This window comes from Centrocercus urophasianus, unplaced genomic scaffold (genome assembly GCF_019232065.1).
Source record: "Centrocercus urophasianus isolate 14NV4802_14NV808 unplaced genomic scaffold, USGS_Curo_1.0 seq_17, whole genome shotgun sequence".
In the NCBI taxonomy this organism is placed as follows: Eukaryota; Metazoa; Chordata; class Aves; order Galliformes; family Phasianidae; genus Centrocercus; species Centrocercus urophasianus.
This window is the reverse complement of record NW_024884722.1, coordinates 17,258,387-17,274,433: the sequence shown is the minus strand read 5'-3', so window position 1 is coordinate 17,274,433 and position 16,047 is coordinate 17,258,387. Positions and strand designations below refer to the sequence as shown.

Below are 16,047 nucleotides of genomic sequence, written 5' to 3'. Positions count from 1 at the left end.
TGCCATCGCAGGAGATTTTGTTGTTCATTAACGCCACAAAGTCCAATCATAAAGATGGTTAAAGAAAAGTTGCTTTTAGGATGTGTTTCAGTTCCATTCGTATAAATTTCTGTGCTAAATGATGTCACATCAGTGGGCTTGAGAAGTACAGTTCTGTTTTCTGATCTTAAGTTACGAGCTATCTCTTGTTACATATGAGTGTGTATCATTGAGCCTCGATCCCCCTGAGAGTTTTGCATGAGTTCTGCATGAAGAAATGGGAATTGTTTGTGCTTAGTATGGGGAAAAATTTTTAGGAGCTGATGGCTGCTACCACTGTTATTTAAGCAAATCCTGGTCAAATGAATCAATTGCAGTGTTTTACAGAAGGTTGCTTGCTCTGTTGCAAGGGTACCTGAAGTGAGTTTCTGCCTATTCATCAGTCTTTGCTGTTTAGATTAAATTACGGCAACTTTGTTGTTTTTACCAACCAGAGTTTATATGGTTATTTGCCACCCTTGCTACATCTGACTGTAATGGTTGCTGCTAGTTTCTGAACGTTAAGATGTATGCAGCAATTTATAGCTATAGTCACAGAAAGGCATTTATATAGGCAGCAGTGCTATAGATTTAGATGACAGCAAAACTACAAAACTGAATTATAGCCAGTGTAATATTCTCCTGAAGGTATATGAAGGTGTGTTGTAAATCACAGCTGTACAGCAAAAAAACTAGGGAATTATTAAGCATAAAGCAACCCTCTTGTTTCTTATTCCAAAGAAATATGGATTACTGAATTAAAAGGAGATGGAAGTATGATACACTTTATTTCTCCTTGATAAATACATCTAATCACTAAAGTCATCATTTCTTTGCCTTGCACTGTTAATCAGCATTTTTAAATGCAGAAATAATGTCTCAGATGTCAAGTTTTGGTTTAACGCAACAGGTATCTAAGCATCACACAGTCATTCACTCACTCCCCCTCCCATTGGGATGGGGGGGGACAAAAAAAAAAGTAGAACTCAGCAAGTGAGATAGAACTGTTTACTAAGACAGAAAAGGAAGAGAAACAAAAAGATAATAGTAATGATAATCATATATATAAATACAAAACAGGTGATGCACAAGCAATTGCTCACCACTCACCAAACAAAGCCCAGCTAGTCTCCACCAGTGGCTGTTTGCCCAGCCAAGTCCCCACCATTTTTCATGATGTCAGATGGTACGGAACATCCCTTTGACCAGTTTATGCTAACTGTCCTGGTCCCGTCCTCTCCCAAGTCCTCATACCACCTCTGCCCCCTCACTGGCAGAATAGAACAAGAGCTGAGAAGCTGAAATGCCCTTTGTTCTCTAGAGTGCTACTCAGCAACAACTAAAACATCACAGTTTTATCAACATTTTTTTCCTCCTGAAGACAAACATGATGTCATGCCAGGCACTATGAAGGAAAAATCAGCTCTGTCTCAGCTGAAAACAAGACAGGTTAGTAGTCTCTGCCTTAGGGGAAAATACAAGAGGGACCATCATGAGAATATCTGCCTTTACAGGAAGTTTAAATATACACCCTTATTAACATAATATTATTATTCCCATGGGTTCTTTCTGGTTAGTGGTTAATATTAAAATAGCTTTTCCATTAAAAAAAAATGAAACGCAATTCAGTGTTTTCAGAAATCTTTTAATATCCCTGTAAAACAGGAAATGCTTCTGACAAACAGCTGCAAAGATGATGCACAAATGAGGAACAAATAGTGCCACAAAGATTGTCTTCAAAATCCAGAATCTTTTCCAAACCACAGAAAAAACACCCTTGCAAGAAGCACAGGAAGATTTTTACTGAGAAGTTTTTAAAGCTGCTGTGGTACAAAAGTGAATTGTGCATTTAGTTGCAGTGTTATCTTGCATAGAAGTAAATGTACAATAATTAAAATCAAAGTTAAAGGCCAAATAGCAAATGGAGGTAATGGCGTTATGAGTAAAAATTTGGCTGATGATGCTTGACAAAACTGTGCAAATAGTCCTTTATATGCAACATAAGGAAAGTAAGTTTAGTACGTATGAAGCCTAGAAGGCTCAAATTCAATTAATTTAAGACAAAACATAGAATTCTGTTTATACTTATACCAATATAGATCCAGGTTTATTCCACCGGTTTAAAGCTGTTCTGGATCTTTGTCAGTATGTTTGAAATTAGCATCTGGTTCATGTCATAAATCCTATTTATATCTTCCACTGGCTTCCAGCAGACCATCTGAGGACAGAAAGCAAAAAAAAATGGCCCTGGGCCTTAATTATAATTGTACAACAGTGACTTTTAGAAAAAGTCATGCTTTTAATTTGTATTTAATTCCTCATTCTTTGTGAGCCATAAGCCTCTTTCATAATGACAGTAAACAGCTATTTTATTGTCTTATTTCTACTCAGTTTTATATTCAAATGCCTCTTAACATTTTCTGAAATCAAGGAATTTTTAAAAATATGTACAGTTCAGTTAAATAAATGCTGTTATCATTTCCTATGTTTTGAAGCTACTCTCCCAATACATATCTAGTAACACCACTTCAATATATACCACCACGTAGATAACTGGAACAGAATTATTATTGTAGAGACAGCTACAATCTTACAAACCTGAACACTGTGCTTTTGCTCCAGTCCAAACTCTCAATAACAAAACCAGTTTTTACAAGAGAAATGAACTGTACAGAGAATTATTTACTCTTATTTAAAGAACGGTTCAACTCTTACTGAAACCAATGGGTCTTCCCGTAAATGTATTCAGATTCTAGTTAAGAATGACAAGATAATTCAGTGGAGTGAAAGATCAATAGAAAGCATCAGTGGAAGATGAAATGTGTATGTGTACCACAATACACACACAGTCTGATTTAATATTGCATCCTTTTTACGTGGATGTAGAATGGAAGAATTCTGACTCTACCTACAGCTGTTCATATTGCTAGAAAATAAGAATATGCCATCCAATAATTAGAACTCTCTTCTTGCTTTTAAGATAAATAGCTAAGGTTTAAAGGCATCCTAAGTTTCTGCCTATCTCTTGCTTTAAGATGTCTAGTGACAGTGGTATAAATTCCTGTGCTGGCGTAATGACTGGAAATGGTTCTACACTGTTCAAGCAATAAAAGGCAAACAAATTGAATCCTTCCATACAAAAACATATCTACTATGCAAATACTGATTTGCAGCCCAGAAGCCAAGAATGCTGTATGGAGGAGACAACAAATCTTCCACGAAAACACACAGAGCCTTAAATTTTTTAGTTGCCCTGTGGACAGCTAATTCTGAAGGTTGCTACTTCCTTCTCACAGTTCAAAAATATTTTCCTAGCAGTTAATATGTTATTACATAGAACATGCAAGCTGTCCATGACAATTTAACAGCAGTGCTGCAGTTCCGGCTGGCTCCTTCTCCAAACTGTGAGCCGAGATTTGAATGACTTACCCAGGGCATTTTAAGCAAGGTTTTTAAACATTTTAGGAATCAGAGTGATCTATTAGAACATGTAATATAACACTTCACATTCCTTTAAAGCAATAGCTGAGTGGTCCCTGCAGTCTGAGGAGGATAATTACAGAGGAGAGTCACGTTGCAGTCAATAAGAATCCGCAGCTTGAAGGTTCTGAAGGACTTGCAGCACAAATTCATAACAGAATAAATACTGATCCTGCACATAGAGACACCAGTGTGAAACAACTGAATACATTTGACAAAGGAACTAGATAAATAATTATAGACTGGCTGTAATGCTGTTTGTAACACCAGCAACTTTGTTACACATATATAAATATATGTATATTTAAAGGTATCCTCAATCTTATTTTTCCTTCACTAATGAAAGTTCAGGAGGTCTTTTTTATTCAGTGCAGTACCTGTAAGCATGAGCTTGAGTCTCACTGAGCTCAATGGAGGTTATTTACCTGCTGAATTTTAACCATCTGCCCAATCTAAGGTATATTGGAGCATGTCTTAAATACTTGACTCTGAGAAGAACTTATCCTAGTCTTGTCTAGTTTTTCATCCCACTTCCTGTTTGTTCTAAGTTGAGTTACCTTCATTTTGTCTTGTACTCTGTGAACTCTTCCTGGGAGTATGTTTAGCTCAGCGGTAGAAAGGGCAGTGATAGCTTAACAATTGCAAGAATTCAACTAAAGGCTGTGCTTTTGCAGGGTAGAGTCTCACCTGTTTTCCCGTTTTGCCAGTGATTCCTCTTGTTGTTTTTTTTGTTTGTTCGTTTGTTTGTCTGTTTGTTTTGCCAAAAGGAGGCCTGTATATGTACTATATTGATGATTTGTGAAGTTCAAGTGACTAAAGCTACACTAGAGGTCTCTTTACGTTGGCTTTCTTTTCCCTTTCTTTCTTAATTTCAGTTACTAAGACCTTCTAAATTTAGATAAAGACACACTTGCCTGGAAAGTTATTGTTTTCCTCACAAGGGGGCTAAGGTTATGTTCTAAACTTCTAAACATGATCCAAGCATAAGGATCTGTAGCAGAATTTGAAGCTTTCTGAAGTCGTAGTCTAGTTTGAGTGCTGAGAACTTACCTTACTTTGGATCATGCCAAACCGCTGTTCTCTCAAATCTCTCACTATGTGCTTGATGTTGAACTATTAGAAGAGAACAGTTTTTATTATGTTAATGTTGAAACTATTTAAAAAAAAAAAAAAAAAAAAAAAAAAAGAATGGAAACAATTTATGACGAGAAATCTGGGGTTCAGTTCTTTTACAAATAACATAACTTTGGTTATTATTTCTGTTCTTTTAAATAACAAAGCTGGGTTTATTCCATTTTGTAAGGATTAATTTCCACCAGGAGTTAACTGTGTTCTAAGATATCAACACATTTTATTGACATCCATATTGGTAATATTTATATTTACTGTAAGATCTAACAATCATTTGTTTGGTACTTACATAGAGATCTTTTTCTATATAGCTCAGAAGAATTTCAACACAAAGCAAAACTCCACTTCTTCCTATCCCAGCACTGCAATGAGCAACAACAGGTCCTCTCCTGTGAGCTTTCCTCATATAACAAATAAATTTTACAAGCTGCTCAGACAGTTTGGCACTACTGTGGTCTGGCCAAGTGGTAAACTGCAAATGACTTACAATTCGCCTCTCATCTGTCTGGAAAAAAAGAAAACAAAAGTGTGTATTCACCAAAAGATTAGTAACATAGCTATATAAAACTCAGTAAAAAACAAACAAACAAATACATGTAAATGTAAATATATATAAATATAAATTGGAAATATGAATGAGGAAACAGCATTTTTTTTTTCCTTATTATTTCTTATGTCAATACTAAATGAAAAAATATACAATTTTTCCATGCTGGTAAAAGCATCTTCTGTAAAGATCCAAGTCCAACCAATAATTGTTCTGCAAAAATGATTGTTTATGCAACTGAGAATCTGAAAAACAAAAGAATCTAGGAACTTCAAGGATTGAAGCCTTCCAAAGTCCCAGTTAGCATGGCAATGGATTTCTATTGACTGTAAGCTGGATGTAAAAAACTATCTAGATTTTTGCCATTAGAATAATTTGAATTAATGTCTGTGATTTCTACTGAAGTAAACTGATAATTTACCGTAGTAATTTGATACTGGTACAAAACAAATGTAGCAAAAATAAAAACATTCACTAAAATCAGGTAAGGGCTCAATCACTTACAATGGCCAATCTTCTCATCATCTTCTGGACAGACCCTTATTAGAAACTTTGCTATCTTTCACATGGTAACGTGAGGTGAGATTTTTCATCATATAAATAGTTTTACTAACAGAAACAGACACCAAGTTAGTCTGGCACAATTAATTTTTCTTTAATTATTTCATCAACCAATTTGTCCTACAGAAATTTCGGCAAAGTCTTATTTAATATGGAGGCATAAATGATGGATTTGTCCCAGTTTCAGTGTTCTTACAATTAGGTTCTAAATTTATTGTATCTTCAAAAATGTCCTGTTAGATTGGTAGTTTCATGTCTTCTCATGAAATAAAGAAATTATAATTCTTTCTAAATTTTAAGATGAAAACCAACTTCTTTTCATCCTTCCTTGTACCCACTTTTACAGAACATGAATGGCAGTCCTTATGATCTGATTTGATAAGAACAGTGAGAAATTCTGCAAAAAACACATCAACTCTGTAAATATTAAAGGACTAATTATTGAACACTCTTGTCCAAATGTTTATAATGTTGGATCCACTCTTTGTGCAATAAGCAATGAGGCAGTATTTCATTTATCTAAATTTCCTGTTTGTCAAACATTCCTAAGAACATGGTGAACAGATGTTAGAGAAGAAACAAATAATGCCAGTATTTATTCATTTAAGATATTTATTCAATTTCTTCACATATGAAAACGTTAATTACACTCAACTTACCTGCTTGTTGATCATTTCTATTATTCTAATTATGAAGTATTCCAGAATCTGGTAACTGTCCAGCCTGAGATGAAAATTAGCCAGATCTATGGAGTCATGTGGAGGTTCAGGCCAGTATCGATGACTTTTCACTTTTCCTAGCTCAACTTCTTTTGTCATCATGGCAATCAGATCTGATTCACTCTCCCAAACCATCTGCCAGAAGTCAGCCATAGTAGAAGGCAGAGGCCCTTGAGTTATAATGTAGAAGTGTTCCTCTTCTCCAACTTTCATTCTGATATAACTTGCGTTAATGTAGCCATTGTTTTCTCCCAGGAGAACTCGTGTCTTATCATCTGGACAGAAACAGAAAGTTACTATTGCAGCTGTAGATCTGAAATGGAGCTCTGCCACCTCTAGCATCTAGGAGATGGGGAACCTCAGCCTCTAACAACAAAGTATGCTTTTATTTTTTAGATCACATTTGGCAGGCTGCTCTAACATTAATCACTGCTAATCAGAATTCTGACTCAGATAAGAGCTGAGCAACTGAAATATCTAGTTGGCTATCATGTTTTCAAATACTTCTAAAATGAACTTGTATTTTTTCAAGAATTACATATATCTGTGATTTCCACTGTGCTTTTCAGAATTCTGCTATGTCAAAAGCTGTAGATTTAAAGAACTGCTAGTATCTACAGTTTAAAGAACTGTAGATTTAAAGAACTGCTATATTTGGAAAAGATACACTAATCCACAGAAATGTACTAGACCACTATATGACAGAATGAAGGGAGCACCAAGATAGTTGCCTCCCGACCAGACCAAGTCCTGCCTTGCTGAGGATGATAGTGAGAAATTACTTACTGCACAAAGCAGACAACCTTATGTGAACTTTACACTCTAGGAAAAATCTCATCAAAATTCATTTTTAGTAGAATTTTCTATGACAAAAGAATGTGGTGGGCTTCGCCTCCTAATCCCAGTGTTATAGCTGTATCTTCTTATTGGTGTGCATACTTACATGGAAGAATATCTTGATATCTGTTTTTATCCCGGTTTTCTGGTGCTTTGCCAGTTCTGCAGTCATCCACTGGCTTCACATGTTCCAAAGCCTGTATCAAAAAGAAACAGTCACACAGTTTTCATGTCCTTCATGAAGAGATTTTACTGATTTGTGACCTGAGACAGACTTCTTAAAGAAGAGAATCAGCACATTTTTCCTTAAACTTCTAGGCACAGTTCAAATTGCTTAGTAGTTCCTTCAGTATGCAGAAAGTTTCTGGAGATTTTGAATGAGATTTCCAACCCATATCCTCAGCACCTTGAATTACAGAACCATTTTGTATGTTGTTGTAAAATAGATGTTTGGAATAGTGTCTTGGCAAAATAATCATTATTCATAAGTGACTGGAGAATAAACTTTAGCATTGTTAGAAGGTTATGAATGTCAGTGAATAATTTTCAATTACAGAGAAACTGATGGATAAAGGGAACAACATCAATGATATTAAGTGAAAATCATAATCTTAAGAACTTCGTAGCAGATTTAGGGTAACACAATGCAGTTTGACCAGGAAGCAAAAAGATGAAAATTAATTTCATTTACAGTTTTGAATTACTTTCACTTTTCTTTATTCTTCTACCTCTTTGATTTGCATTGTGCAATGCCTGGCCTTCACAGTTGGCCACTACATAGTATAATATGGGCTGAAATATATTCGTTAGTTTTTCAAGGTCATCATCAGTAACTATTGCTTTTCTCAAATAAAATATCCATTGACTTTGGTAACCAGTAGTTTTCCTGTTAGATCTTTCTGCTTTGTGAGCAAATGCACGAATTGGCTCATATCATGCTATGCCTACCTCAGTAATGGAACAGAATTAGTGGAAATGTATATGTGAGCTTTTGGTGAAAGTCAACAAATCCTATACACATGAGTCTATGTGATTTTTTACCCAGAAAGTGAGATATGAAGGCAACCTGAAGAAACTGATAACATTTTGATTACTATGGAAAACTGGTAGTAATCTATTTCATCGAGGATGAGTACATCATTTAACAAAAATTCCAGGACTGCGTTAAAGAACTACGGAATAATCTTCAGAAATTGCTAATAAATAGTACTAAGTGCTCCATATACTGAAATGCATTCGTAATTCTATATTTTTTTCATAATTTATGTCATCAGATGTAATTGTATGTTTTTATTATTTACTTATATTGTTTTTATTTTTATTTTACTTCCACTAAGTCCCTGACCTCAATAGCATTTTGTGGCAATGATTTCCATGGATCACTGAAGCATTGTGGATAACATTTTCTTTCATTGTCTAGGTGTTTGGATTTCTTGCTTTAATCTAGTGCCTAGAAGGGTTCTTAGGCATCTATTTAGCAGAGCTGAGGGGGGAATAGAAAGAAGTTGATCTACATTAAATTTATCTGTATTGTATTTTTGTGTATTACTTGTTTTTAATTCCAAATGGGTGAGATCTTTGGACAGGAAATACAGTAAGTAAACCTGGCCTGTATGGAAAGAGGGAGATACAAATAGTGCAACATGACTCAAAAAGCAGAGCAGAAGCCCTATCCTAGCTGGAACATCCTCTGAGAAAACGGAGTCAGTGAAGATACAACTGAATCTCCCATAAAGTATGTAGAACAATTCTAAAAGTCACTTTCTTAGTTCTGCTAAAGATCTTAAAAATGAATTACACTTTACCATAAACTCTTTCAAGACCTCTTGATTTTCAATCCGTGACTTAAGGCCCTGAATAAAATGTCTGATGCCAGTCCTTGGACGTACTCTGGTTGGTGAGGATTTAAAGTTAATTAAATGAGTCAGTTCATCTTCAGAAGCAAAGGTTCTGCCTACACATGGCAAAAAGAAAAAAAAAAAAGAAGTTTTTAATGATTATTGAACATAGCACAAAGTTTTGGATTTAAAAACTAGGGGACTGCAGAATTTGAGTACACTTCAGTGTTTTATACTGTGGAAGTAAACTGTAAAAGTATTTTTGGCTTACTTCACAGTAGAAAGAAGACTCAGTCAGTATCATGGATACAACTAGCACCACATTTCATAGAGATTGCATATCCAATTATTTAAAATTCTTGCTTTCTACAATTTCTAAATACAGTCTGTTATGAATTAATCATTCTTGGAAAATTATAACTTTAACAGTAATTTGTATTTGAGACTTCGGCCACATCTTCACAGGAAATCATGTTTCCAGGAGTTTCCTGAAGATTAATACTGCCACACTCTTCATCTTACCTCACACTTCCTTTCCATAACAAGGTGTGAAGTACCTCTGATGCACAAAAACCAAGGATCAGTTTTACTAATTAGCTATGCTTTCTGTAGTATACTTTCTGATACAAAACTTAGATTAAGAAGATACATAAATATCATTGTTCTACTACAGCAATTGAAAAAGGAGGCACATCAGTAATTTATGTTACTTCCATAGAATAAAAGCAGTAGGTTTTTTTGGTGGGGGGAAAAAAAATAGTAGTTTGAAGTGGCAAAACTATAGAATTTGTCCTTACAAGCAGAGGCTACTGTTGGCAATGAAAACATGCCAATTGACTTGAGATAACTTGATGATCTGTTCCTCAGCTTTGTTGTAGGCTGAAGACTGGGAGCACTGTTCTCTTATTTTTGTAAGATGTCTTTGCACACTTTAACCAAACCCAACGAAAAATTGCAGCGCTGTGCACCTAATCGAGTATAATCAAGGTATTTAGATATTTTCGTTTTGCAGAAGGACACTATACAGAACACAACAACAACAACAAGAAAAATGGCAAAACAAAAATTGCAAGTTGCCCATCCTTTTTAAGCTCAAAAGCAGAGGTGCTCAATATGGTAGCAAATGGATGGTGGCCAGTAGAGCTGTTATCACTACGCGTAGTTAACTAAGCTCAGCCTCATGATCCTTCCTTCTAGCAGATCTCCAAAAGAGTTGAAGAACTCCTAACGTTGGCCATCTTCATCTGGATATGGCAAAGATTTGATGCTTTTCTATGCATCAGAGGCAAAAATTTTCACCTGAGTCATCTGGCCTTCAAGACATAAAGGGGAAATTCTTAGCTTGTGTACATGGGAGTAGTGTTGATCTCACTGTAGTTATGTGCAGTAGCTGGCCTATTACAATAAGGAAACAAGAGCATTTCTGGTTACTTCTAGGTAGAATGGAAGTCCTGTGGAACATATCATCATCTTCATTGTTCCAGCTATCTGACTCAGACTGTTGACTTTCTCTTCTGCAGCCTTCATATCCTGCGTATTTCTGTGATCTGTAAAACAGCATTAGTTGATAGGTTTCATGGAAGCGGCTGAAGTTATGGTCATCTGGACCACGCAAAAACTTTGTTTTTAATCTATTTTCAGTAACTTTTAACTTTCTCAAGTGACTATTTTCAAGAATCACAATGACTTCTGAAGAACATGAATACAAGGATTAATGATATTATTTCGTCTGGATGAACAGGGACAGATGATCTGTATAAAAAGCTGCCAGAAAATAAAGTTGTTACAGGCAGTTTTTCATGAATGACACATTTCTTGAATTGTTAGCAATAATAGATGGATAGGCTTACTTCAAGGTTTCTAAGAATATTCTAAAATAGAGAATTTTAGAGTGCTTAAATATGTATAGCTAGATAATATATCTACAACCCAGGATACAGCAATAATACGTGCAGAATGAGTTAAATATTAATGCAATGGCTAACTCCATCCCCCTGCAGATCTGCCATTTAACTATTTGAGTAGGCTTAAGCATACTGTAGCCTTACATTGGATAGGATAATGTGTGATCATAATACATAACATAATCAATAGGAAAAGGTACTGTTAAGAGTGGGAATAAGATAATAATTTAAGTAGCAGCTTTGCAAAGATCAGTGATCGTTTCAGGCACTGTATTTTCAAGTTAGACAAAGCTTTTGCAAGCATAAAATAGGACTACCAGAACACACTGGTAATAAAGAGATACAGGTTAAAGTACAAGGGCCAGAAAGCTAGTCCATTTGCAAAACAACCAGAAGAAAAAACGAATGTTATCCTTATATGTGATAACTTTGTATTAGCTATAGATACATTTGCACATCTTGCAAGATAATTTAATAATAATCACACCTGATTACCTGGTATACTGAAAGATAATATTATACTAGTGGAGAGATAATATCAAGTAGCACTGAGCTTGTATTCACATGGATATTCTCAATTGCAGATACTCTCAAGGGTTCTTTCAACAATTTTGTCCTTTAAAGACTGGCCAACCAGTCTTCCAAAATTTTAAGTTTTAAATGCTTTTAAGTTTCAAATACTTATTACTTTCTACATCTTACTGGGTTATAAATGATAAGTAAAATAAGTATATTTCATATATTCTGTATCTTTGTCATAAACAAAACTGCTCCTTTTTATCAAAGCTACATTATTCTTTGATTTCCTGTTCTGTACATTTGAGGTAAAATTCTACACTTCCTGTACTGTGTACCCACATATTTTCTTAGGAGTAACATCCTCAAATTCTCTTGATTCTAAAACATCTTGGAGTAAACACCTATGTCACTACAGCCTTAGGCTTGTCTGCATGAGCCGCAGTTACACATAGAAACTTCTGTTACATTTGTTCTAATAGCTGTGTGGAAGCTGTTTAGCCACTCTTATTAAAAATGGAGCTGCATTTCAGTATAACTGTGTTCAAATAATTTGGGACATGAGTATACGGAAGATCTGGAAATATAAGAATAAATAATTGATGCTGATTACTTTAATAATTTTACCATATTTGAGAGACTTACACGTCTGAAGTGTTACTGATGATACCCTGATAATCTTGTCCAATCATCTGACCTTGCAGAGGGGAACAGTGTGTACTTTTTGGACCCTGTAGTTATAAGATAAGAAATAGCTGTGAAAAATCAGTACAAAGAAACATCAATCAGTACAACAACAACAACAACAACAACAAAAACATCAAGAATATGTTTACTTTATTCAATATTTTTTTCTCATAACTGATGAATACGTGTTTTATACTTAAGAAGGAAATTGAAAATAGTTTCCAGGGAAAAAGTACATGTGACTTTGACTTAGCATTGCAGTATCTACTCAAGTGAATAAGCTACATCAGTTGTATGTGTGATCTTCATAACAATGCCGTGTTCAGAAGTCCCTACAATCTAACCTGAGTAGCTAACTTTGAAAATATGACATTTCTGATCTCACAGAGAAAGCTCAGTCAAAAGAGTTGTGAGTCACACTCAGCTCTTCACCTCCAAATTCTTGGCAGCAGAAAGCAGCGCTGTTTCAGCTGGAATTTCTGGTACTAATTTCCTCTTTGTTTTTAATCTCTGACACAACAAAGCCAGATGTTAGAAATAGAGTGCATCTGCACTACTAAGAAAGATCTCAACTACCAGAGCGCACATCCTTAATCAGCCTCCAGATGGAACAGAAGCAATACCACTAGTTGCTGTTTTTCAGGCCTGGAGGATGATAACTAGGTCCTGCACTTAGATAGTGATGCAGAACATCTTTCTTCAGTATGTGGAAGTGGCTCCTTCTGAGTTGCAGCACTTGACAGTTAATTATATAAATTTTAATTCAGAGTGACATTTCTTCATCTTCTGTTCCTGCTTAATATTCCATTCAGAAACCACCCTGGCATATAATGTAGTACAAACTACCAGATACCTCACAGAATCTTAATAGTGGCTGCCAATCCTACCTTTTATTTATTTTTATGTTTTTACATTTATGCTTGTATTTTCCCACAAGAATTTGGGAATTCGTGGAATCATATTTAACCATGAATTAACTTATTCAGTTTTTTCTACTATTGGCTATACTGATTAGAGAATGCTGTAAGGATATTTGTCTTATTTTTGCCAAGGAAAAGTATTTTTTGTTGTTTTTGTTAGTTTGTTTGTTTTTTTGGTTTATTTTGTAGTTTGTCATTTTCAAACCCTAGGACTTTGGAGTAAATGGCAGCTGTGCCCTGTAAAGTATAGTTTCTATTAATGTGAGACCATTAAAGGCAGGCTGGAAAGGGTTAAGAAGAGAGCTAATGGAATGAACTCAGCAGAAAAGTTTAGCATGAAATAAAAGTTAGGCATTTGCAGACTAGACTTAACTACAAGCTTAAAACCATGAGTGAGCACTAATACACTGCTAACTCAGGCTAATAAGGGACCTGTAACCTTAGTAGTATCTCATGCCTCTGATTAATATCATTTCCTTGGCATATTTCTTCATTATATCATAGATTTGACCTTATTTTCGTATTACATTTCACCAATCTTTAACAATGTATTTCCAACATTCATTCCAGCACTGTACTCAAAGCTTTCTGAAATTCCATTCAAAATTTTCTTAGCTTATTCAGTTCAAGGACTTCTCCCCCCTTTTTTTTTTTTTTTATATATATATCTTTGGTTATATTGGATGAGGCAAGCTTTGGAAGGTTGGTTTTTGTTTGTTTGTTTGCTCTGGAGGATAAAAAAACTACGTTTATCGCATTTTCAGGAGACAGGTTTTATAGTTGTAAAACTCAAAAATAACACTTATTGTAAAATTTAATGCAGACAGTCTCTGCCTCACTTACTAGGATTCAAAACCAAAACTACGCCTGAAGAAATCTGGGGCTTTGGAGTTAGCAGACAATGATGAATAGCAAACTTTCAAAGCATACTTTTAAAATATTGGAAGAATGGAAAAATTAATAAATAATTTATTCCAACATTATAAACTTCCAGAACTAGACTTGCTTATGCAACCTTCCTTTAACACCTCTCTTTAGCATATGTAGTATGCTTTTATCATATACCTTTAGCTCAGTGGAATCCCCTGATTTATTCCAATATTAGAGGTGCTGCTGACTGCAGCACAGTTGGTTCATGTTAATCTTTTTCATTAACAACGTGTGGTTTTTGCCAGCATTGCATCAAACCCATTTTTGTTTACAAACAAGTACATTGCCTGATAACTTCTACAAGCTCAATTCAGACTTCACCTTGCTGCACATCCAGTTGGATTCTTCCTTCAAAGTGAAAACAGATTGAGCTTCTAGGCTTCTCTCAATGCTGTGGTCATCTGAATACCAGAAAAAGAAATTTAAATGCCTAAAGTGTGAAAATACAGATCCATTCCTTCAGTAGCACCCACACCAGAGGACTTTGGTTTTGGAAGAGGCACTTGAGATATGTTGCCCCAAACTAACACAAAATACCCTTCTTTCTAGATGCTCTCGTAAGGGTAAAAACAGCAAAAGTTCCATATATAACCACTGAAGAAGTCAGAATATCTCAGGTGACCAGAAGATAGTGAAGTATACCCACTATCAGTAGGAGTTGTAAAAAACCTACAACAGAATTGATAAACTTCCCTAACTCAGCCTATTCCTTTACAGCACTAAATAGGCAAATATAGGTTTATTATGATAACAGTTCTTACATAATAGCATTGTGTTTTATCGGTCCAGGGAAAAGAGTTTAAACTTCACAGTAACAGTCTAATTCACAAATGTCACATGAGACCCCAATGCACATCTCCACAGCTAGTTCCTTGAATTTGAAGAACTGGAGAAAAGCCTATTCTTACTGCAGTGGATGGGAATATTTTCACAGCCACTAACGTTGCTAAAAGTTTAATCAGCCTTTTTATATCTGGATGACCTTCCCATTTTGGCATCATTTACCCTCAAAATCAAACTAGAACTGAAATGGGACAGTGAACATCCTCATTTCACACCTGAACTGAGCACAGTTCTGTCATCCTCACACAGAGAGTCTTTGAGACTCAGTAATATAATATTGGTAGACCATTCAATTCCAAACTGCTGGAAAAGAAATAGGAAATTTTAAATAATGCACTCCCTTTATTTACTTCAGATTCATCAAGATAACTATGAATAACCATACCTTTTCCAGTAGCTTCTGACAGTCCTTGTTTAGCTGTCCCAAAGACCTCAGCTGCTCAGGATGTACAGCACCTTCTCTCCAGCTACAAACCTACCACTGATTTGCATAAAACTAGCTAAAATCAGCACACACCAGAAACCATCATAAATATGAGTTTAAACATTTCTGAGAGTCTTGAGCATCATTCCCTATGTTCTTATGTCTTGGAAAGCTTATCCAGCGCTGAAAGAACTTTTTTGTGGCTAGGGCTATGAATCGGGAGTAACGTTAGAGTTATTGGTAAAGTTATTCAGTTGTTTTACCAATAGAAAAATTGAGTCCAGACATAATCCCACTTTTAATATGTATTTAATGGATTTAGCTGCTTACCAGGCTCTGTGTTTGTGTTTGGAGGGGAAGGTATGCTGTTTCTCTGGTTGCTTGAGTAAGCCCAACGTGAAGCTACGCTTCGGCAGACAGTGAGCTGAACAGTGCCTTGAGCCTTGCGCAGCAAATCTATAACTGATTGGCGTGGTAGACCAGATACTAAAGTCTCATTTACCTGAAAAATACACAGTAAGTAATTCCAAATTTATTTAACAAAAAGCTTTTTTTAACACATATCCCAGTACTGAGCGCATTTTATACATCTCTGCAACTCGTGAGTCTTCTCTCCTTTCTGCATTAGTAACTTCCTTGATCTCCCTCTCTTTGCATCTTTATACCATGAGAGCACACCACCAAAATGACGA

The 16,047-nt window shown here is 35.4% G+C and overlaps 2 protein-coding genes across 5 annotated transcripts in view; one reads left to right on the top strand and one right to left on the bottom strand.

Annotated features, from left to right (window-relative positions):
- Nucleotides 1-16,047, top strand: part of MAPK8 (mitogen-activated protein kinase 8) — a 245,106-nt gene that overhangs the window by 120,553 nt on the left and 108,506 nt on the right. The gene's annotated exons all lie outside the window — the stretch shown is intronic.
- FRMPD2 (FERM and PDZ domain containing 2) overlaps nucleotides 1,643-16,047 on the bottom strand; it is a 54,233-nt gene continuing 39,828 nt past the window's right edge. For 2 of the 4 annotated variants that reach the window (XM_042818616.1, XM_042818615.1), the window contains 10 exons: nucleotides 15,686-15,857; nucleotides 14,410-14,489; nucleotides 12,197-12,282; nucleotides 10,563-10,678; nucleotides 9,099-9,247; nucleotides 7,400-7,490; nucleotides 6,397-6,731; nucleotides 4,919-5,134; nucleotides 4,549-4,611; nucleotides 1,643-2,236 (listed from right to left, as the gene is read on the bottom strand). In XM_042818616.1, the coding sequence (XP_042674550.1) occupies nucleotides 2,126-2,236; nucleotides 4,549-4,611; nucleotides 4,919-5,134; nucleotides 6,397-6,731; nucleotides 7,400-7,490; nucleotides 9,099-9,247; nucleotides 10,563-10,678; nucleotides 12,197-12,282; nucleotides 14,410-14,489; nucleotides 15,686-15,857 (1,419 nt within the window). In that variant the 3' untranslated portion in view covers nucleotides 1,643-2,125. Of the gene's footprint in view, nucleotides 2,237-2,304; nucleotides 3,671-4,548; nucleotides 4,612-4,918; nucleotides 5,135-6,396; nucleotides 6,732-7,399; nucleotides 7,491-9,098; nucleotides 9,248-10,562; nucleotides 10,679-12,196; nucleotides 12,283-14,409; nucleotides 14,490-15,685; nucleotides 15,858-16,047 lie in introns of those variants that run through there. The other 2 variants (XM_042818614.1, XM_042818617.1) reach the window with 2 other exon arrangements.